We start from the raw sequence: 24,857 nt of genomic DNA on the forward strand, positions 1-24,857 counted from the left end.
AGTTCTTAATATATAATGGCAGATGGTAATGTTATAGTATATCTGTATATTTGAGTTCATTTATTAAGAAACATATTCACTACCTCAGTAAGCTTCTATTGCTAGAAGGGCTTATCTGGAACTGGATAATGCATACTTACTTTCTGACATCATGAGCTATACATTATGTAAGGATAAAGGGCCCAACTCAAGGTCAAAAATCTTAGATCACTACACAGACTGAACCAATGCATTAAACATCTATAAGCTTACTTATCTGGCATTGGAAGTGTAGAACGTTTGGTTCACACAAATAATAGTGAGTAGGTTCTAGACAGTCTAAAATCGGGAATTACAATAGAACTGAAGTTACACATGAAATGTATTGAGACACTTATAGATTTCAGGTTAGAGATCTTGGACAATTTAGTTGTCCATATTCATGAAGAATCCAGGAACTACATAATAAATAGTGAACAAAATATTGTCAAACCATCCTTAAAGAAGTAAACACATTGCCTGCATACAGCATACAGTATATCTACATCTCTTGCTGTGCACTATGCGTATTTCTGAACATACTAGGTTTTTGCTTAAAACACACAAGATGGTTCTCTCTGAAATGCACTTAGTAATGCCTTCATGAATTAGAAATAAGAATCTTCTGTATCTGCCAGACATATATGATGGGAGATCAATCTGATTAATTTTTAATATATAGAACTTACAGAGTGAGCAATAAATGACGCCTCAAACAAGGATTTATGTGATTCTTGGTAGGTCCCAGGGATACATATTATTAGAAGGAATCACGTCCAAATGCTAAGTAAATTACCGTACTTTGCTTATTGTATAATATGAATGTGGTTAGATTCTGTTTAAGAATTATCTAGTGAAGATCATTGTATAGTCACACGATCTAAAAGTTATTTTTGTTTACTTATTTTATATTCAGCTTTATTCAACAATGTTGTCAGATCCTCTAACAAATTGCTGGTTAACCGCCAAAAGAAAGGTAGTCTCAGCGAAACAATTTAATAAACAATAGGGATTAGAAGAAGAAAGTGTTGTTTAGCCAGACACTTCTAATAATGTAATAACAATATGTTAAAGTTGTAGCAAGACTTTCCAGTGTTACAGTGTTACACGTGGGTATAGCAGCCATGGTTTAACTTCAAAATTGTCTTGACTTAATAACCAGAAATGACAAGTTCTCTTAAGCACTTCATGGATTATCCATATGACTTTTTATTCCCTTTTAATTGGAAATGCCACCTATTCAAAATGTTCTTGGGCTTTATTATAGGTTTAATGGGTAGTTCTCTGGATTCCTATCTATGGTGCCAATAAATGTTTGCCTCTGACAGTGCTACTTTGTACCACTAATGGAGCATCAAAGGTTTCTCCTGCTGCAAAATCCGAGGTATGAGTGCGGGAATGTCAGGTCCCTAGGGTCAACTTGCACTTCTTCCAAACCCTAATGCCAGAGGTAGGGGCAAAATGTGGCTGATAACTGACAATACTGAATGAGGAAAAATCACACACAGACGTCCATGCCTGGCACGAGGAATGCATGCAGCACTCTCACTGTTTAATAAATCAGGACTCGGTTTGGAACAAACATGATACATCAGGGAATTAGAGGAGAGGCCCTTGTCTGGTTCAGACTTAACACCATACATGAGATGTTTGAAATACTATATAATATGCACTGAAAGGTATTCAGTATTTGGAAATCATGCTAAAGAGAAATGACAAGACCTAAAAGGAGGAAGGAGCATCTCGCTAACTCAGCTCTTCAGCTAAACTGCAGATCCATAGCTATGTAGCAAGCAGTGCAGTCTTTGTGTCTGGAACACACAGAGGGTGGTCTATCACCAAAGCTTCATCCTCAGAATAAAAATAAAACCCAGCAAGTAACATTCAGCTAATACGCCAACATTTGCCCTCGTCTGATTCGAAAAGATGATATATCGTAAAAAATATCTTCTTTTCAGTAATATATAGGGGTTATTTTCATAACGATGACCACTATTGAAGTTAGAGTCCCACCATGCTTAATTTGGAAAAACAAATGTTTGAAAAACGTCATGAGCAACTTTGACGTTTGTGATATCTGCCATGTAACAAACAAAACCGATTAAAATCTGAGACATATAGGGTAGTTTGCAAATCAGGGCAATTTAATTAATACATTTTATGTATTTTTTCCTATTAGCTCCAGCTTTGTACAGTTTATATACATGTAAACGTTTTTTTTTCTTTTTTTTAGATTTTATTAATAATAATTCATATTAAAATAATATGTTAATTATTAATATTAAAATAATATGTTACATATATGAATATGGTATCAAAAGAAGGCCCTGCTTGTGCTGAAAAAAACAACAATTTGTGTGGGGAAAGCTATCTGTCATTTTGGTTTTCTCTTTAATATTCTTAAAAACTGCGTTTAAAAGTTTTTTTTTAATAGTCCTGGCATTACCACAATACATGTTGGTGGAAAACATCTGTGTGGAACTGCACCTTTAATTGAGTAACAAGGGTATTACGGATGACATTGTAAAAAATACAAAAATTCTGCGGTCCTGTTACCAGCAGTAACCACATTGTAAATACTCTAAGTGGGTTGGCTGCAGTTTGTTTCTCTTATATGAGTTTTCCATATGAATGCTATATAAAAAAAAAGTTTGCCTGACCACTATATACAATATAATAATATATATAATATAATATAATTAAACAATCCCTACCTGTTTAGCTGGAAGTCTTTTAGGTGGCAGTGCCCAACTCACAATGCCTGGGAAGGTCCACAGACTCTCTTTGTAAGCCTGGGATCAAGGAATTTCGGATCGATCTCAAACACTGGTGATGACATAATCATACACCAATTGTTATTTTGTAACATTTTGATGTTTTTACGATTAGGCGGCTCTAGTGGTGTCTCTTCTGTATTAGATTCTTCATGTAGTGGCTCCAGCTACATATCTAGGAATGTGTTTGCAGTAATTTTATTCACAAACTGACAAAAACCTTAAAGAATATTTTATACAAATGCTTGTGCCAGATAAGTAACATAAAGAAGTTGTCACCACTGGACCATGTGTAGAAGCCTTTCAGTTTCCAGAATGTATCTTAATTCATAAGGACATTATATTGAGTGCTCCCCATTGATCTGCCTTGCTTTTATTTATAGAATGATACATATTCAGCAATAATAATTATGAACATATGTGGCAGTACTTTTAAACCTACGGAGTCTTTGACCGAGCACCAGAAACACGTTGGGAGTTCACTTATGAATCAATAATCAAAACTGAGTCATTTTAAATAAGTGATGCCCAGCATAATTTTTATATTAATAATACATAATAATACATAATATTTCTGGCGCTTACCTCAACATTTAAGAGTAAGTGGGGGATACAGAGGAGTTTAATTCACTTGTGAAGTGGGGTCAGTAAGGACAGTTGACTCCTGATGCACACATCTTGTTTTGACCGGAGGTGCGTGTTCATGTTACATCTATAGTAGTTGGGGAGTGGATATGGCCAACATAGAGAGCCCTGCTGTTCCCCCGGACCATTAATCCAGTAGTTACAAATAATAAAACAGGGCCAATTATTCCAAGTCTGTTAATTTGAATGAATGCTAATACTAGGAACAGCTGGTTGGTAGCAATTAAAATGTGTGTGCATGAATGTGAGTCAATCCAATCAGCACAAAGCTTTATTATGACTGGCACTAAAAGGTTATCTTCTGTATACCTAGCATGTAGATGGAAGATGTGTAGTGTTAAGGTGGTGGGATTCAAAGCTTATACCAAAAAATATTGGTTTTGTGTAAATGCAAAATAAATACAAGAAAACAAGGCAATATCTCCATTTCCATATCTTCCATATCTTCATCTCTATATTTCCATTACTTATTCCCTTACTCTTTTGGCAAAGACAACATTGCATTTCAATGGTAAGGTACATTCCGTAGCTTCAGAAACACCCTGTACGTCTTGTTAGGGATTAAAATAATATATAGTTCATTTTACAGCACAGTTAACAGATGTTGGTCCACTGCCTATGTTTCTGAATGGAATACAGCACTCCCCGTGTAAAAGCTGGACAACGCAGTTTACAGGTACGGAACTGAACAAATTGCATGTCCGCTTTAGAGCTATGTTCTGAATGCTGAAAGCTGTTTGGAATTCATTAGAGAAGCTTTTAAAAAGATTTATTTTGTTTAAGAAATGATGACCCAGAAAAGAGAAATCATACATTGTCTGAAATCTTTTTTCCATCCCCATTCTGTCTGCGGGATCATTTTTATTTTCTTAAAATTCAAAATTATTTGGTACTCCTACATGTCCCATGCCAAGTCCTAATGGCTTTACTGATATTTACGCCACAAAAAGGTCTACTAATTACCTGTTCATATGAAGCACCAACTCAGTTGATGGCATCCTGAAAGTAGAGCTACAAGGAGTATCCTAAGAATAGGAACTATACATAACTACAAAGTAACTGAAACATATTTCATAAAAAAGAACATCATTGAACAGCAGTTGAGGTTCAAATCTATTATAAAAATGATTTTGTATTTTTTTTTGTTGTACCTGAAACCACAGTAGGAATTCAAGGGACGCTCCAGTCATCATATGCACTTTAATGCACATAATAGCTAAGTGGTTCTTTTAAAATATAAGTATAGTCCCTTTTGTAAATGCATGGGTGATTACTGTGGAATCCCCCCATATACATTTACCTTTTGCCTTTGGCGGGGCACCATGCACATGATATATGGTAATTACCGCCAGTCAGCTCCCTATATACAGGCGAGGAAAGTGATCCAACTGAGAATCGTTAGACCACAGAGGATGAGGGCAGCTACTACCTCAGTAAAGTGTTTTTTTTTATTTATCCTGATAACTCTTACTGTAGTAATATATTTGTTTTATTTTGAGGCATAAGTTCAGAATGTGTTATTTAGCAAAGCCAACTTTTAGTGCACTATATTTCATTTAATATGGTACCAAATACAGGCAGATCCATCAGCCGGCCCTCGGGAACTACGTCCCAGTGTCTCCTCTTCCTTGTGCCACGTGTCTTCAATGCTATGCACCAGAACACGATGCTAAAGCGGCTGTGCCGGGTGGCCACTTTTCACTGTAGCATCAATGGACCGGTTATAAGCGAGATCTCCTTTGTCCCCAACCAGACCATTGACCAGCGCTCATTAATGCAAGAACTTAACCATGGACAGGGTGAAGTTAAGCTCTTTTATAAAGTCAGTTGAAATATGGAGTTTCTCGAACAAAGAAGATGAAACAGACTCTGTTTAACAGTCCATTCAAAGATAAATAGCAGGCTTTTCTAAACATGCTTAATGTGAAAAAGTATTATCTTTCTAATGCCGCATTTAGTTGCAAAAATTAGTAGCGCGAGTGGAACAGACCCTTTAAAACGTATACTGCATGCGCTTCTATCAGTTTAACCCCAATATGTTATTTCCCCTAGTCATTTTCCATTTCTATGTTACAGAGCTTGGTTCTTTATAAATTAAAATGAGTATAACAATTGGCATTATAAAACCAACTGAATGATTCATGAGCTAAAACTATACTGATGGATTTGTAAAGCAGTCCATGCTCTTAGAAATGCGGGATAAACATAATGAGGGTTTCGCTACCAATTAGTAAAAAGTCAGCAACAAAGGACTAGATAGCATTATCATAAATGTTAGAAAATGAACAGATCTCCATAACATCTCAAACAGTAGAAAGTTTCCAGAAATGTTTCTCAACAATACTCTGGGAATACATTCTGGAGTAGTCACCAAGCTATTAATAGGATTAACCCCTTAAGGACAACTGGTTGTCCTTAAACCCTCTAATGACAAGAAATTGTTAGCCCGTACATGTATAGACTTTGACTTGGAAGGGGTTAATAGGTCTCATATTTGGAAGCCACTAGAATAATTTAATAATCTAAATTACTATTTGTTTTTGTAAATATAGGCCATAGGATTCCACACTTACTGAAAGATTGCACTGTCCCCCCTTACATTTAAACTTTTCCCTACTTTTGTCTATTTTTTATTACACATTTACTATGAATACCTCCTATTCATGCATCAAATTGATTTCATCAGTGTTACGGTAACATGTAATATTTGCTCAACAAACCCATAACACCTAACACCATATATATAATGGGCTAGGTATTTTTCCCCTACCTTCCAACTGTGATGCCTTCAAAACTGGCAAATAGGCGGTTAAACAGAAAATGCATTGTAAATCATATATATATATACATGCTCACAGTTAAGAAATATTGATGTAAATATTGATGTGTTAACAACAAAGACTCAAAAACAGACAAAAAAACTTCTTGACCAGCAGAGCTTACAATCAATTCGTAACAAACGAAAGTTGCCCTTCCTTCTTATGGAGAAATAGGGTAATGCAATCAAAAATATACTTTATAAAAAGGTAATACACCACAAGCTGCCGAAATGTATATAAATGAAATTAGCAAATATTCTTTTTGAGAGCCCACTGGAGATTTAAAGTCTGAGACATCGTACTTTTGTTCTCTTTCTTTGTTGAAAAGCCTTATACACTACGTAGAAAAGCGCGTCCCGCCATGTAATTCCTCAAGGGCAGAAACTGTCTACGACCGCTCTGCTTTGAATATTAGTGTGTAATAGGTGACCTTCAGGACACTGACGCCGTGGAGTACTAAATAGCGAAACTCTTTCCCGGCTCTGGAATTCATGAAATGATTGGCTACACGTGTATCAAGTTCTAAAATATATCTAATACTTAAACATTGGACCGTGGATAAGAACCACTTGGCCCATCCTGTCTGCCCATTTTTCTTGCTGTAAAGACTCAATCAGTCCTTGATCTTGTCTTAGATTCAGGATAGCTTTATGCCCATCCCATGCATGTTTAATACTGTATTAGCCTCTACCACTTCTGATGGGAGGCTGTTTCATTTATTTACCACCTTCTCGGTAAAGTAAAACTTCCATACGTTACGTACCACCCTGACAATAATGAAGCCGTGTGCATCATGGATCTTTAACAGCGTAGAACTATATACCATTTTCTATATGCATGCACAGTAAACAGAACTATAAACCGCCTCCCCCTATATGTATAAGACCTGGCAAAACCATGCTAACTGAGCATGATGGGAGTTGCTGCCCACAGGATTTCCAGTTTAAGCAGAATGTAGGATACTGAGGCTAATGATCACATCATGGTGGGCAGATGACATCTAGGGCTGCCGAACTTTGCTTCAGTATTGTGATCGCTGAAGCAGAGTGTGGATGGAGCAGCCCCAGCACCCTGCCCAGACATACTGCATATATTAATGATGCACAATCCAGCAGCCCCGGTGTGATGAGCCTCGCCTCTCCAGCACATCACAATGACACCAGCAGATGCTGCACGCTACGGGGGCCCCGGCTCCCAGAACACATCCCTTACCAATGCTGCAATGTGCAGAATAAGGAGCTCCTATCGACCCCGGCAGCACTGCAGTCACCAGCTTATTCCACCCCACACATGCCTTCCGAGACATCCGCACACACATCCACACACAGCAGATCCCCTACCTTTGGTTTCCATTTCTATTTCTTCTTAAGTGCCTGGAAGTTTATAGAACTCTGAAATCGGAAGATTCTCCTGCAGGAATCCTCTTCAATGCTGGTTTTCTCCCCCCCTTCCGGATCCCTGCAGCCCTGGATCTGCAATCAGCTGGCAGAAGACATTGGTAAGGATGATGTTAGATGCAATTAAAAGCCTTAAGGATGTTTACTGCAACAATCAGACTAGTGAAAGCCATTGTATTCGTGTAGGTTACCTGAGTGTGATGCTGCAGAGCGGAGCTGTCCTCTGGCTGTGGTGCTGCAGGTGTAGTGCCAGATCAGCCCACTATACAGCCCAGCTCTATGTACGAGAAGGGAGAGCGCTGCCCTCTACTGCGCATGCTCACAGTTCTCCCCTATTCCGAGCAATGCACGGCCCATCTTGAGAAGTGTTTCTGTAGCATCCAGTCGGCGAAGCCGGGAGGTAAGAAGCGACATGGATCGTTTCCTCTACAGACGGGGAACCGGAGAGATCACACAGTCAGTCACCGGTGTTTGAGCGCAGGGAGTCACCTCACGTCACATTACATTGCTCCATACAGTGATATATATATATATATATATATATATATATATATATATATATATATATATATATATATATATATATATATATATATATATATATATATATATATATATATATATATATATATAGGGCTGTGCCCAAGAGCTTGTCACCTCCCTATAACAACACCCTGTCCTAAGTGGAGTAATGTGCAGCAAACTGCTTAACAATCTGACATGTTAACACACAGTACAGTGAGCACTGCAGCTCAGGTACACTGTATCTCAGCTTTGTTTAAGCATATGGTAGCATTTGGTATCTTGCATCAGTACTGACCTTTTTTTTGTAACTTTTAATACATCCCCTCCCCCCCAAAGAGTTATTTTGTGAAAATGTCTATGTCTTGATAAAGGGTCTTGGTTGGTGTCTGAAACGGCGATGTAATAAAGATTGGATTTTCTTTCTTACTTGGGAAGTAATTCCCGTGAGTGTGTTGATTTTTTTTCTTAAATGCTAAAAATAAACTAATAACGTCTATTCTTACTTTACAGAATTATTTCACACATGCAAGTTACGATAATGATTTTGTTTCAGGGCCCTCCTCGCCTGTTGTTTCTGTAAGTCAAATTGTTATGTCACATACTACTTATTATGATGTCCTGTCTACCCATTGTACAGCGCTACAGAATATGGTGGCGCTATATAAAAATAAATAAGAATAATAGATATGTGAATATTACATTATGCTCTTTCATGTAGAGATGCTGAAGTTATAATTGCCCTTTAAATAAGGTCCAGGTCCACCATCCATCTGTTCTGGAGCTGGAGACCGTGTTTATCTTCCCAATGTCCAGCTTGTTGATACCAACAGGTTCTAAAGCAAGCTGTAAATAATTCAAGAACGCCAATCGTTGTGAATCCGAAGGCCAACGTAGAGCATTTGTGTAGATCACCCTTCATGACTAATGAAATTTGGATTTAGCCATGTCTGGACACCCTACTTTTATGTAGGGCCCCCAAAGTCCTTTTTTTTTTGTTTTTACAGGCGGTCTTGTTAGCGTTGGTATTTTTGATAAATGCAATATTTCAGAACGTAAACAAGTGCTAAATGCACATTTGCAGAAGCATATCACCTACAGACCTCTTATAGATGACTTAACGGGTGCTTCCAGGAATGGAAGTATCAGATTATTACGCAACAATATTACTCCCCTACAATATGTGTCCCATGTATAAAGGAATATACCATTGATGATCTAGTGAAGCTGTTAACCTATAGGAACAGTCATGAGACACTGTACTGCCTACTTATTGGTTATCTGAAAAAAAAAAGTTACAAATTATTTTAAAACTAATACCAGAATCAGAAGAAAATAGATTACAAAGAACCATGACAGTTAGGCAAACAATTCTGTATCCCATACTAAGGATTACTACTACTACTACTGCTCCTCTTTAGTGAACTATTTATAAGGGGAGTTGGCTTGATAGCTGTGGTTTTTACTCACTGATTACACAAAGCATTATAAAGGGCATGCCCGGCAAATTCCTCTGCATGAATGGCTAAGATAATGCATAGTTAAGTCAAGAAATCTGACTGATTTAAATATGCATTATGCAGGCCTACCTAAGCTGTTCTTGGAGCCAGGAGTAGGCTGGTGCAGGAGACGGATTCTTCAAACAATGCCAGATGGGCAGGCTCCAGTTAAGACAGTGTTTGGGTGTATATATATATATATATATATATATATATATATATATATATATATATATATATATATATATATATATATATATATATGTATGTTTGGGTGTATATATATATATATAAGTGAGTGAGGGGGGGCACTTGAATTTACTTACTTGGAGTAGAAGCTTAGCGAGGTTGGACCTTTGTAATGCAGTAAAGTCAGAGAGATCATGCTGCAGCTGCCCTGCATACTCTCCAAAACCCAAATTAGTATAAAAGTATTAAAAATAACATATACCCAATCTTCTTGGTTTCATAAATCTGCATTGTATACACCCAACAAATTACCATGATTATTACTCTAAATGATTCAAGACTATGTTGAATACATTTTGGTGTGTTCGTATTTTATGTTTCCTTGCTCCTAATATTGGCCAGTATGGACCTGGCATGTGTGTATGTTCCTCACTTTGTTGTTTGTTTATAACCAGGCTGAATGGGGAAGAGACATCTTATATTACTAGAGGTTAAGTCTCTGCACGCAGACCATGCATTGCATACTCATGAAGAATTTACTCATCACCTGAAAAGAAGAGACGGGCTACAGACCATGGACACCACGCTAGTCTACTGTAGTGCACTTAACCTTATACACTTAACACTTATTATTTCACCAATATTTATTTTGTAGTGTGTTCTTGCCATTGTGTCTTTACACTCTTTAGAACATAAGTTTAAAAGAGCTGTAATTTTTTACATGATTACAACTTTACCAATTTAAACACCAATTCTTGGTTATAGTGATTTGAATTAATTATATGAAATAAATTGAACTACATTTTTGAAACATAAAATAAAAAACACTTTACTGCATTGCATAAGGAAAATCCATGATGCAACCTTTTGATTTAACGTCCTCTTAAAAATCATACCATAGGCTCCCAGGTGTCACCAATTTTGTAGTGGCCCCTATGGGATCTAAATCCTCCTGTCCTTTACTATATTTTCATAATGTTTTGATTGTATTAGGTATATCACATGGCAGTAATGTGTATAGAAGCAATAGAAAATGTGTTTGTGAACTGTAAAAATAAAATACATTATTTTTCATAGAAACATCTGAAACATTTTTTTTTTTTAAAGTCCGTAAGACCGGCCTCCAGCCACGCCTCTATCCAAAGTGTCTTTTGGGAGTATGTATATGAGTTAAAAATAACTAAGAAAAACACAGCACACATTTGTGACTTAAAATGTATGTTCAAGGACAGACATTAATGTAATAATTAGTAGACCAATCAATATTTTGAAGGTTGCCATTTATACTTAGTTTTTTTTGTTCCCATCTTTTTCTGCACAGAAACATGAAAACACACACATAGGAACCCTGTCTCATTGTAAGTGTAGTGATTCATTCAGCTGGAGCACTCCATTCCACTTTTTTAGTTAACTTTTTGGGTTCATTCTAATAAGACATTAAAACTACATCCTTTGTTTTGGCCGTGCAACCCCTTTCTCACCCAGGGATTTCTTACTCTAAATCCTGGAGCATTTTTAATGCATTTTTACCATGTTAACCCATGATGATCCCTCTTTATAATTTCAAGTGTATCCACACATTTTTTTTTTCTTTAAGGAAGAATAAGGCTTTCTTTTGATACCATTTTTAGATTTATAGTCCAATACTCATGAGTTAGTATAGGATTAGGTGCCTCGTAACTAAAACATATGCACATACTAACACCCATTCGCTCTAAAACCATACACTATCTCCCTCCCTACTCTCTTGCACAATGCTACCCGAGGCTCACTGTATGTGTAAGTGGGATGCGCTCCCACATATGGCTAATATGACCATATAGCTGTGTAATGCATGTTAATACAGGTATAACTTAGCAAACATGCAAACACACACCTGGACACTAACGCTAACACACATGCACACACATAAACATACGCAGATACGGAAACTAACAACCAGGCACACACACTGACATACCCAAGATACATGTTCACACTCTAGCATACCCAGACATGTACACATCCTAAAATATCCAGATAAACACACTAACACACCAGAAGACACATGTTCACAAACTAAAATACCTCCCCACACACACACTAACATACCCAAGGACACACACTAACATACCAGACGCACACACTAACATATGCACAGACACATATTCACACTCTAACACCCAGACACACACACTTTCACTAACATACCCAAACTCAAACACACCCAAAGACACGTTTACAGCGTAAAATACCCACATACACCAACATACCCAACACACAAGCATACCCTAACATACACACATAAAAACATACACAAAGACACCGTTATACACGGACCCCCCCAAACACATATTAACATATCCAGACACACGCTGACACACCCACACACATGTTCACACACTAACATACCTACCCATACTTACATACTGAGACATGCACACTTCCACACCCAGACACACAAACAAACATAGCCTGACATATAAACATAGACGCACATACATAGCTACTCTGTTGGGGTCACATATAGTACATAAGGTTGAAAAAAGACCTAAGTCCATCAAGTTCAACCCTTCTACTAATCTTCCTACTCTTGCACCAAAAGAAGGCAAAAAAAACCTAATTAAGCTACCTCGAATTCTGCCATCAGAGGGAAAAATTCCTTCTTGTGTGGCAGCGGACGGCCGTTTTAAAAGTCTAGGAGGCGATCAACGATCACCTCTTAAACTTCAATGGTGTCGCTGAAATGCCTCGATCACGAGGCATTCAGCAACACCGAACACTCACCCCAGGACGCGCTGTGACCACTCTGGAGTGATCACTGCGAGTGATTTCTGCGAGTGATTTCGCCACTCGCAAGATGGCGGTGTGTCCTTTAAAAAAAAAAGTTGGAAAAGTGGTCCCTCTAGAGAATTCTGGCTCTACTTGCAGGTTGAATACAGGTCTGCATTCAACCATGCAAGTCAAAGGAGCCCAGCTTTCTAATCACTATGTCATTAGTAAAATATTTAATCCAGTTCCAGCAAAATGTAAAAAAAAAAAAAAAAAAAAAAAGGTCCAAAAAATTATAAAATAAATAAAATAAAAAAATAAAGTCCATTACCGTATTTGCTCGATGATTATAAGACGACCCCCAAAATCTGAATATTAATTTAAAAAAAAGAAAGAGCCTGATTATAAGACGACCCTATAGGAAAAAAGTTTAATTCATGTAAACTATTTTTTTGTTTTTATTTCCTTTTATTTGCCAACCTGCCCCCAGGCTTGCCACTCTGCCCCCAGAAATGCCTTATACCCCCTGATATGGCTTTTACCCTCCTATACACCATTCTGCCTCCAGAAATGCCTTATACCCCTATATGCCACTCTGTCAATTCTTGTCTTGTCATACCCCTTGAATTTATGTATTGTATTAAGCACTGCGTAAACTGTTGGCGCTATATGAATAAAAAATATTATTATTATTAATAATTGAGATCTGTAATTTTGCAATGTGTTCTTAAATGTATTCAATTTGTCCTCTGTGTTTAGTCCAGAGAACAATCCATCCCAGTCTACACATTCCATAGTTGACCTTAGCAGGTCAAAGTTTGCCCTTCTGAAATTAAGTATTTTACCTATTTGCTTTTCAGGACATTGTGACCTCGCCCAACCTTGCCTCCTCATGGAAATTAGGAAGATAAAGATGTAAATTCCGACATCCAGGCTTATCTCTACTCCCACATTATACCTCTGTCTATTTTGGAGGGGGCAATCTGCACCCCCCCAATCCAGCAATGGTTGACGTTACGGTTACCACGGCAGATTTCATGCGGGCCGCACCTCAACGTCTGGCTGACCTCATTTAGTCCTCAGCCACACGTTGGACGCCCCTGCACTAACACATATACTATATGGACAAAGGTATTGGGAAAGCTGACCATTACACCACTAAATACATAGACATTAATATGTAGTTGGTCCCCGCTTTGCAGCTATAATAGCTTCCACTCTTCTGGGAAGGTTTTCCACAAGATTTTGTAGTTTCTGTGGGAATTTTTGCCCATTCATCCAGTAGAGCATTGGTGAGGTCAGGCAATGATGTTGGAAGCAAATTCATAAAAGTCCCTGTTGGTGTAATGGTCAGGTGACCCAATACTTTTGTCCATATAGTGTACATGGAATCTAAAACAATATGTTGGCACACACTCAATCAGTTAGTAATTCTGTAACAATATGCTAACACCATACAGTGAGACACGCACACACTAACACTGATGTGGCACACTGGTTACACAAGCTGGTTCAACCAGCATCTGAATGAAGCCACCTGCAAGGTCAACAGACCTCTCCATGTCACCCTTGCTTCAATCAATTTATCCTCATCCAAGCAGTCCCCTCCTACTGTCTCACTTCCTTCAACCACGGAATAGAGCTTACAAGCACAGAACCCTCTTTTCTTTCTGTAACAGTATGTGTTATGTGTTATGTAGCAGTATGTGTAAAATTGTCATTTATGTTGACTACCCCTTATTGTAACAGCACAACATAATCTGCTGGTGCAACATAGGTAAATGTAATGCAGTGTAAAGCTTTGAGTTTTAATGAAAAAGCCCCATCTTTGTGTTATGATACTATCGCACATTTATAATCTGCTGTCCCTGCTCTATTACCGGTATTTTAAGTGCTCAATCCATTGTTAATTTATGTACAGTTTTCACTGCAGGGCTGTATATCATATTCAATTAATGTCGCACACACATACATTTTACCTGCTCATATCACATTTGCTATATGATGTCAGTAAATATGTACGGTACGTGTCTGTCCTAGGGGATGCTCTGCGGTAAAAGGACAGATAGCATGAGAGAGGCAGGTCCTTCTTCATTAAAAAAAAGAAGCCTCTTGGATTTAGTGTTCACTAAACAGCTGTCCTATGCAAATTGGACTTATTTATGTGATGAATTAAAATGATTAGACTAAAAAAAATGTCAACAACCCTTGTATAGGTTATATTATTTATGTTTTAATTTGCATGAAGGAAAATGCATATCAATTTATACATTTTATGTTTGATAGCAGCACAGACATACAATGAGAATTCATATTGTTTCATGTCTCATGATTCTGCTTATGATAGACACATTTATTTATTTTTCTACACAAACAAGGTAAAGGTGGGGTTTGATCCGGTTGAATGTGTATACCATATGAAAGAGAAGGAAGAACAGTTTTAAAAAAATAAAAAAAAACTTGCATAAAGAGCAGGTCTGGTGCAATCACCATAGTACCAAATTATAATTTGTTCTAATGACACCAGAACCGCTCCTTAATATATAACCCAATTGGATCTTAACCATAACGTGTTTAAGAGCAAAGAAAATAAGACGCAACTAACGTTAGTGCAAATTAACATGAATGGTAATGTTCATTATTAGAAATAATAATTACTAGAAATACTCTCCCAGTTTATGCAAGCAGCAACAGGCAATTTAGATTGAGATATAACGGATTACATATAGGAACCTGGCCAAAGGTACTTTTATTTATATTTAAGATTTACAGCCCAAAAGTATAGCTGTTTAAAAAGTGTGTGTGTGTGTGTGTGTGGGGGGGCAAATATGTCTGCTGTGTACTTGCTCTTACGATAACCTCCTGGAGGCATATGGAATCAAAACAAGGTGTGAGTTTAGTTTTCTACCACCAGTTTCTTAGGTGTGCACTGATTTAGATGCTTTAAAAAAAGAATTTCATTATGAATTTTACATGAAACTAGGGATAGAGCAATCCTACATCCAAGATTGTGATCCACAACCGAATGCCTGGAGTGTATTTCCCGGTTCAAGTTGATTCTATGTAGACCTATACAAAGCTATTCAAAGACAATCAGAAATTGCCACCTGTAGCAAACTTCAAGCTACTAAAGTTTTTGTAGCATTAGAATGGGTCTACAACCTACATAAGTAGATCTGGGCTTATGTTTGGTAAGAGAAAGGCTTGGGGTCTAATTCCACCTCTGCAAGTGCAAATACCTATCAAGATTCTGTCTGTGGTGGCCAGCGGTCCTCCTCTTCAGTATGAGCCTTTAGGTACTTTTGTGTCATGTATACAACTAGAAGCCTACATCTCTATAGATTTAAACACAGCTCTGAATAGGGAAGATATATGTGTGCTCCCTACCAAGGCCAGCAACATTTGTTCAAAAAGTAAGAATAGTAGCCATACAGGTTCATCATGTTTTTGGGTGTAACATACGGCCAACATATAATCCAAGACTATATAGGCAATGTAGTAGTGTAACCAAAATGTATTAGTGGATCATACTGCTGAGCTCATGATAGCTCATGGTAACACCCAAAGGTTTGGGGGCACACTGTCCCGTTCTCAATTAGCAGCACTGAAAATGTGGAAGGATATGTTTAAATACATACACCCTAATAAAATTTTGGTAACACCAGTGCAGTACTGATATAGTCTTGAAGAGGGGGCTGGCTTATCTTTCATTTCTCAACGTTTGTTCTTTAAGTAAGGAAAAGCCCAACAACTGTTGAAAGGAGGGCATGAAAGTTGTGGTTTCAGCAACTTGACTCCCCTATACATTATAAAGGTCCTTCTCCTCCTACAGGAAGACCTTTTCTGGCTCTGTATAATGTATACTTAAATTAGTGAGATGTCTTCCAAATATTCTTACCTATTTAATTATGCATTATACAGTACCAGCTTAGCATTTCTTGCTGGAGAAACTCACGGATGTTGGCCCGTCATAATGAATAGAGAAGTGAGGGAGCAGAAGCCACAACTCTTCTGCCTACTCTCCCTTTAGGGAATAAACCTTAATGAGCTGCGACAACAAGAAACATTTCATCAGCTTTATTAAATATTATGGAACCCCATCCCTGGCTTTTCTGCAGGACACACTACCAAGGTTGACCCTTCAAATGTATAGCTAAAGGCAAACTTAAGCCATCAGTCAAGTTAATGTTGAGATTCATAAGAATATACTCCTCCCCCCAGCTCCTTGGCTTTCTAAAATAGATACCTTTTTAAGTATTAAATCATCACAATATTCCTAAATATATTATTTTCCTTCAGAATTGATGCCATGTCAAAGTGACTGTGAGAAACTACTTACATCCAGGTTGTTTTGTTCCACTAGAGTCCAAGTAGACTGGATTTCAAAATACCATTGCTGGAATAAAGTCTACCCCTATCTATTCCATTACCAGTATTCCCTACATTTCTCGGTATGAATTACTTTAGTGTTAATATCAGATGTAAGGCCTATCCAAAAGCAATACAACTTCCGGTTGGGGCCTTCATCCATATGCATACAGTATAAGATACATAATTTGCAAAAGGTGCCGTCAGGCAGTATAGAGAGTGCCCAAAACCACCCTTCAAACCAGGTATTGTATACAACATGTAATGCTACTCTGGGAATTACAGTGCTTAAATAAAAATAATGGAGGAACGATAACAAAAACTCAAAATGTAAATTTACCTTTCACATGATAAAGTAAAGCAAGCCCCACATCTGTTTAATAAAGTTTTTAGTGGAACTGTCATCTACAAAGCTTTTAGCAGAACTACATTCATTTATTAAAAGATGACCCCCCCCCCACAGTATCATAATTGTGTTTGGTTTAAATGAGTTACCACTTAAGAGAAAGCAAAGAATAGAAATAGAAAGTTGTGATGTCAGCTCCCCAGGCATATGAAAAAGTAGGTTTTAAATAATAAATGCTGCTTTATCTTGTGTAAGCTCCATGGTATTGGTTTATTTGGTGTACACCAAAAAAGTGGGATTTGAAAAAAAGCTTAAACTTCAATGTTTGTCTGTGTCCAGTTTAGACAATGTAGGTAAAGTCTAGGTAAAGTGATTTACACGTTTCCTGAATCATTCTGGTATTCCATTCGTATTCTTGCCTGTAACATTGGCCTTATGCTGGCTTCTGTCAAAAATGGTGGCAGGCTAGAAACTCTATACATTAAAAAAATAGTTCTATCAATCAGAGCAGGTGGTGAGTAGCTAGAACACCAGATATCTAGAACACCAGATAGCCTTACTGGGGTTGTTTACTAAAAGCAGAGTTTCAGAAGATGGAAGTTACCCCAGAGTTAGATATTTTGCAGTTTTTCTTGCATTGAACAACCTAAGGAAGGCCTTCTCAGGAGTTGTCACCTGGGGTGATCTTAGGTCAGCAAGGTCTACCAAAGCAATATGATGGGGCAATAGGCCGCTGTGAGAGAGGGAGGAGATTTGCATTCTTAAACACAGATTGATCCATGGCTGGCTACTTCTGGCAACAGCAGCACAGTGCAGACAACCAGCATATGACATCATAACATGGGACACTGCACTGATGGAGCTCTTAGAGGAAGCAACTAATGGAGATCTGTGACAAAGGAACACTTTTTTTAGCTCAGTCTATTAAAATGAAAGATATTAGGCAAGTGTTTATACAGGGCAGCTGTCCTAAGCCTAGCCTAAAAACATTACCATATTCTTTTATCCTCAGAGCTCAGACAGTGATACAGCAATTTTTCATCTTACGGCAAAGCAGCATTTAGTACTAAAACCTGTATGAGTTATTTGCAATTAATACTCATGCGTTTCTGCTGCGGTTCTTGTTAGATTTGTATTCAAATGCACAGCATATAGTAGACTGAAAAAACGACCAAAAAATAAATGACTGCGTCTATATTCCGACTACAAAAAAAAAATAATATAAATCTGAGTTACTGATGTTCCCATTAAAGGACATGGGCCAGGAAACGCGTTTTCAGTAAAATATTCTTTGGGTTTCTGAATATGACATAAGATATTGAATCTCCTCGGTTCAACATTTTTGCCTATGGGTGGTGAAAAAAGGTTATAAATGATCAGTTTTAGTTCAAAGCACCTATTTGACATCAACATTTAATGAACATCTATGTAAATAGACAAATAGAAGATGTAGTTTAAACAAACAGCACATAAATTACTTAAGTAGCTTTCCTATACTACTCTGAATGTATGTATATAACATATATAAATTATATGCACATACTTACATGTGCACATTTTATACACTGTACGCATGTTTGTATGTATGTTTGTATATAATATGTCTTATACATATGCATATACATACACACCCCAAAAGTCTAGAATATTAAATCCAACTGCAAGTCATTACTTTAACATCAAGCTCCATGCAAAATAATGGAAGCCCAATTCAACAAACCTATTTCCGAACATAAACGTGGATGCTTAACATGTATACAAATTAAATAGACATGACTGAAAACATAAAATGGTCATTAAGGCTCATGTTCTCCCTTAAAACTAAAAACTGTCAAAGCAGCATATGAAATAGTAATATACTGTTTCAAAATTTGCAAAGTCCTGCACAAACAGGATTAAGAAGTTCATATTGTTCTCAACAGATCCAATCAATGCTGGATATGTAAAAACAGGACATCACACAGACTACACATGGAGTCTCAAAGAAAGCATAGGCAACTCTCAGAAAAACTTGTCGTCGATCCTGAAGTGAGGCCTTGTGACATCATCAGGGTTGATGAAGACAGAGATGGACTTTCCTGGGTTCTCAGTCACTAACTGCTGTAATTTTTTGGCTAATCGATCATCCGGTTGGTTATTGTCTCCTCCGTCTGATAAAGGGGATGGTATGCTAGTGGTGCTTCCTCTCCTTTGGAGATCCAGTGTTAGCCGATTTGCTGCCTTAACGTGTTCTATTGCCGTCCGCAGGTGTTCAGTGGGATCTGACCTTACAGAAGATAGCTTTCTGGCATGAAGCATTACCGTCTCCTCGGAAAGGTGTTCTAGCATATTACATTGAGGAATGAAGTAATTTGGGCACATTTTGTTGACTAAGCAATTCTGCAGGTCATCAATAAGTCCCAGAAGGAAATGGGCTGCATAATCTTCTTGTGCTAAGAAGTTAGCTGGAAGTCTATCACATGCCCAAAGCATCATACTACGCAGATGGTATGGACTGATTGCTTTAGGTCTTGATAAAAGCTTAATGATTATGGCTTTACAAGCTTGATAAGCCTGCATTAAACTACTGGAGATGCATTTCTTCAGCTGGACTTCACTTCTGGCAAATGACAATCTCCATTCATTATCTTTTTTACCCTTAAACGAACATGCTGGCACCAAGTAAAAACCACTAATAACTTCCTCTTCTGTAATTTTCCCATCCCAGAAGTGATTTTCCATTAGCCAGCTCTGAGCTACAGCTGGCCACCCTTTGAACGAGACAACAGGAACAATATCGTACATCATGCGACTGCTACCAACTCCCAAAATGATTGAAATTATTGTACCATTCTTTTCAACCTTCTCAACCTTCGGCATTCCACGTTGCGGTTTCTTCTGAATTTCAGACAGAACAATGCTAATTGATTCATGGAACCAGTCAGCAACTTTTGTAGGTGAAAAGAAATAGTTAGTGGCCCCATTGATATGGTCGACAATTGTACAACAATCTTTCCATTTCGCAATGGTTCCTTCGTCAAACAACCGAAGGCTTAGCCATGAGTGGCACAGAGCAGAATGACGCATATCCAGTGTCACTGGCTGGTTACGGTCATGGAGCTTTAATGCTGGCACCAGAAGTGTGAAGTCCATGTCATAATCGGTTCCACGAGCATAAACATTTAATTCGTCAAGATCCAGGTCCACAACGCCTTCCCGGACACCTCCGGAAAGCAACAGATACTCGTTGGCTACCGGCAACTTTTGGTCTAGTTTTTGTACCATTCCTGTAACAAAAAGAAAAACAGAAATATTAATATGTAAGGTGAAGGCTTAGTTTGTTAAAAAGTTCACAGAGCACTTTAAAAGCTCACATTTTTAAAATAAGTATAAAAATTCACTTAAAACATTAAATCAAAATGACTGTGTGATACTTCATAGAAAAATTCACTCAGGATACTTGGCTTGCATCACCAGCTGTCTTTCTACTGTCCCTTCCTAGATGTCCTCCAAGGACATCAACAAAAACGGAACTCCTCATCTTCCCTTTGTTCTCATCCATTCTCAGACTTCAACGTTTCTTCTGTATAAATAAGTCAAGCAGTATGGCCTTATCTCAACCATGGTGTCTTTATATTTTCTAATTCATTCACTGAATTCAGTTCTGCTAATTTTACTTAACATTTATTAGATTTGCCCCTTACTTACAATAATACTTGCCCTAATACCTTCTTGTCTTCTTGTAAAATTACCATTGCCTGTAGCTCATTGTACAACAACATTGTTGGCGCTATATAAATAAAAGATAATAATAATAATAATTATTATTATTATTATTATGTTGGCTAACAAAAGCAATAATATAGGAGTGAGGAGCCCTTGTACTCCATGTTGGCGCTAACGTGTTAAAAAGTGTTTAACCCCTGAAAAGACATGTCCCCTCGTACCAACAAAAAGGTCTAAAAGAGGCAGACTGCATGGCACTGCTGACTTTTTATATGCAACTCCAGCATCACTAGATCAATGTCAGCTATTTTTCCCGTTTCAATTTATGCTTTTAAACCTCAATTAAAAAACCTTTAAACAGTGAAGGCAATCGATTGCTAAAAGAATCTAGATATGCATTTAGATGCTAATGGCCATACGTTCTCAATTCTTCCTTTAGTATATTGTTGAAGAGTTTAGTCCTCAATCCATTTGTATTTTGAATCCTATCCATAAAATATATACCCCTCTATATAAGTGACGGCATGCAACATTAAAACAAATGGGTGAACTCCGTCAACCAATCACTGTGGACTAAGCCTATGAATAATGGACTCTCTGTGGTTTTAGCATCGCTTTACAATGCCATCTAAATGAGGCATGGAAAATGAATAATCCATGTGGCAGTTATTGTTTCTGGAGAGAAAAACTCCAATTATCCTCAGCCACAAGAATAAAACAGTGAAATTATACAGGGTACATTATAAGGCTAAAGTGTAATTGATATACTCTGAATGAACTAAAGCCACAAACTATTTTTAATTGGGCAGATACAGGGATCTCTGGCATCTCCTGATGAAGAACCCAAGTCCTTTTAACTCATTAATGGTACTAATCAAATGGTTTTTAATAAATGTATCTGATGTAATAGAAATTATTAAATAAGCCCCTTATATTCATGTACAACTTCACATAAAATATACCATTAAGAAAACCACAGTGGGACAGAAGTTTCATTAAATCCGTTTAGAATGTATAGCATTCCAGAACATCTTGAATAAAAGAGCTGAATTTAACGTGGAGTGAGCACGGATTTGGGACTGATATGTCGTGAGACACTGTGAAATAAAAGAGCGACTACTAGGCATCATTACAGAGAGGGGACAATTACAATGAGATTGTGGTTTTTGTTACATTTGAGTGACTTTTTCTGTTAGCCACAAGAGGGCCCTGGAAACCACCAATTAAAATTAAAACTTCCCCCAAGGCAGTTTCACTGGAAAACCTTATTAATTGTTAAACTGATTAAGATGTCCTGATATTCTTTGTTGCCAGGCCCATTAGTAGATAAATTAGGATCCATAGTCTAAGCAAATCCATATCTGCTAGTAATCCATAATGTTGAGATTGAATAATACAATGTCATGATCAGTGCATTAATATGGCTTTAAAATGGAAAACTTTGCATTATAATTACGGTGGAAAATTTAGGAAGAACTTGATGAAATGTCTCGCTAATAAAAAAAAAAAAAAAAAGCCAACAGTTAAAGTGGCCATGAATTCCTACTACCAGGAGCTGCTACACAAAAATGCCCAATACAAATACAGTTTGGATATCTTGTTCTTCATTAAAGACATTTCTTTTTTCTCCTTGGTATTTTATCAAACTGTTCTTCAGTACTGTGCAGGCCCGAGGGACATTCTACTGGTTCATAGAAACCTTGAATTTGACAGCAGATAAGAACCATTTTACTCTGCCCATTGTTCTAGATGTAAAGAGTGAGCCCTTAATCAGTCTTATCTTAGATTCAGGATAGCTTTATGTCTACCCCATGCATGTTTTTTATTATTTAGGTAAGGATTAAAGTATAAGCATGGGTGGAATCAGAACCTGCCTTTCATAAGCAGGAATAACAAATTGGCTTCTCTATCGTGCAGTGTTACCCTTGTGCATCAAGGGAATTGAAAATATATCAAAATTATTTGAGGGACCAAAGTTACCTTAGCTTAATCAACATAATAACAATTGTGTTGTTTCAAGTAACTGTGAAACAAAAGTTTTTTGCCCCCCCCAGGAAAGGTATGAATAAAACTGAAAAACACGGTAAAATATAAGTAAAATATAAATCAGACATCAGTTATGAAAATATGTCATTATCATTAAATCAACATAAGCATAGAGAGATTTATCATATAGATTTGGTTCCAAGACTCTAAAGTCCAGACAAACAATAAGAAAAGATCATCTATTTCTGCTGGGAGCCAATGTTTGTGGAATGAAATACAATTAATAGCAATTACATGAAGCTGCCACCAGTCCGATCTGTTGTACATGCAAATGAATTTAATGTAAATTAAGTATTGTTAAATAGTTTAGTACTATGAACTGGTAGTGCTCTGCTAAGCCACAACCTTACTTCAGCCTTTTGAAATATTGTACAGTATGCCCTTGTGTAAGTATTAATTGCTGAGATTTACGATTTTGTCTGGAATGCCTGTCAAAACACATTTTGGTAACAGAGGTGGTAGAGGCTAATACAGTGAGGGAATTTATACATGCATGGGATAGGCATAAAGTTATCCTGAATCTAAGACAAAACTAAGGACTGATTGAGATCTGACACTTTACATCAGGATGTAAAATGAGCAGACTAGATGAGCCAAATGGTTCTTAATCAAAAGAAAATACTAAAGACAACATTTATAAAAAGCAGTTCCGAATGTGAATAAGTTAGCAGGAAACATTCTATCGGTTTCAATGATGTTGCTCAACATTTAGAGGTTGCCCCAGAATAAACATTGGCCAATGGTTTGGAGAAAAAAAACTAGGCTATTCAGAAGCTATCTACCTAGCTGTGTGTAACACTGGCACCACCTAGTGGCCAATTGTAGGTGGAACCCTTCAAGTAATCCATTCACTTAGCGTGCAGCATGAATATTGTGTCATAATATGCACGCTGCAAGGCTTACATTGACGAATTAGCCTTGGATGAAAGTGAAGTGACATGCTAACAAAAGATTTTTTTTCTCCATAGAAGGATTACGGTGTCTAAAAGATTCTACCAAGAGGATTTAATGTAGAGGGCATGATTTAATACCCATGTCATGCAGAAATAAGTCTCCAATGAGAATGGAAGGGATTTTGTGGTTTTTTAGAGTGAAGCGAGCTAAATGACAGAAGCAAGAAAAAATGCTGTGATATTATATAAAGATTAATGCGTTGCTTACATAAGTTGGAAAACATATCATTGCTTTCAATTCCCAGAGCTGGACATTTTTTTAATAATAAGAAGAAGCAGGGGCGTACCTAGAGTATTTGGCACCCGGGGCGGATCCTGTAAGTGGCACCCCCCCCAATGTAAAGACATCTACAAAATTATGTTGGCAAGAATATTTATTGCACCAATTTGTAAACTGTATGTCAACTGTAAACAACAAGAAATCTGAAAAAATAAATTAATAACTTATAAGTAAAATAAATATGTTTAAATAACATTTACTGAACATATAATAGTGCTTTCTTTAATAACCCTAACAAATGAGTGACAAACATTACAAATTAAGTACTGGCTAAGCAGCTAAAGACACTATAAACTAAAAAAAATTCTGATATTATAATCAGGAGTCACCATAACATTGTTCTCTTTTTATTTAAGCATTTGCATATATAGTGGTGTTGCCATGTCGACTCATGATTATATATACCATATGAACCAGACACTGACTGTGGTATAGCATGACACCTATCACTATATACTGAGCCAGGCAGTGACGGTGGTACAGCATAATGCCTATCACTCTATAATGAGACAGACATTGACGGTGGTGCAGCTTAAGTAATTTCA

General features: G+C 37.2%; 2 protein-coding genes across 2 annotated transcripts in view; both read right to left on the reverse strand.

Annotated features, from left to right (window-relative positions):
- The window catches only part of FGF12 (fibroblast growth factor 12), a 144,492-nt gene extending 136,572 nt beyond the window's left edge, over nt 1-7,920 (reverse strand). The window contains exons 1-2 of the mRNA XM_053458707.1: nt 7,845-7,920; nt 7,597-7,738 (exon numbers count right to left, since the gene is read on the reverse strand). Coding sequence (XP_053314682.1) covers nt 7,597-7,609 — 13 coding nt within the window. The 5' untranslated portion in view covers nt 7,610-7,738; nt 7,845-7,920. The remainder of the gene's footprint in view (nt 1-7,596; nt 7,739-7,844) is intronic.
- A 10,805-nt stretch (nt 7,921-18,725) lies between these two features.
- MB21D2 (Mab-21 domain containing 2) overlaps nt 18,726-24,857 on the reverse strand; it is a 49,226-nt gene continuing 43,094 nt past the window's right edge. Inside the window, exon 2 of the mRNA XM_053459341.1 lies at nt 18,726-20,594. Within this exon, the coding sequence (XP_053315316.1) occupies nt 19,330-20,594 (1,265 nt within the window). The 3' untranslated portion in view covers nt 18,726-19,329. The remainder of the gene's footprint in view (nt 20,595-24,857) is intronic.

This window comes from Spea bombifrons, chromosome 3 (assembly GCF_027358695.1).
Source record: "Spea bombifrons isolate aSpeBom1 chromosome 3, aSpeBom1.2.pri, whole genome shotgun sequence".
Taxonomy (NCBI): domain Eukaryota; kingdom Metazoa; phylum Chordata; class Amphibia; order Anura; family Pelobatidae; genus Spea; species Spea bombifrons.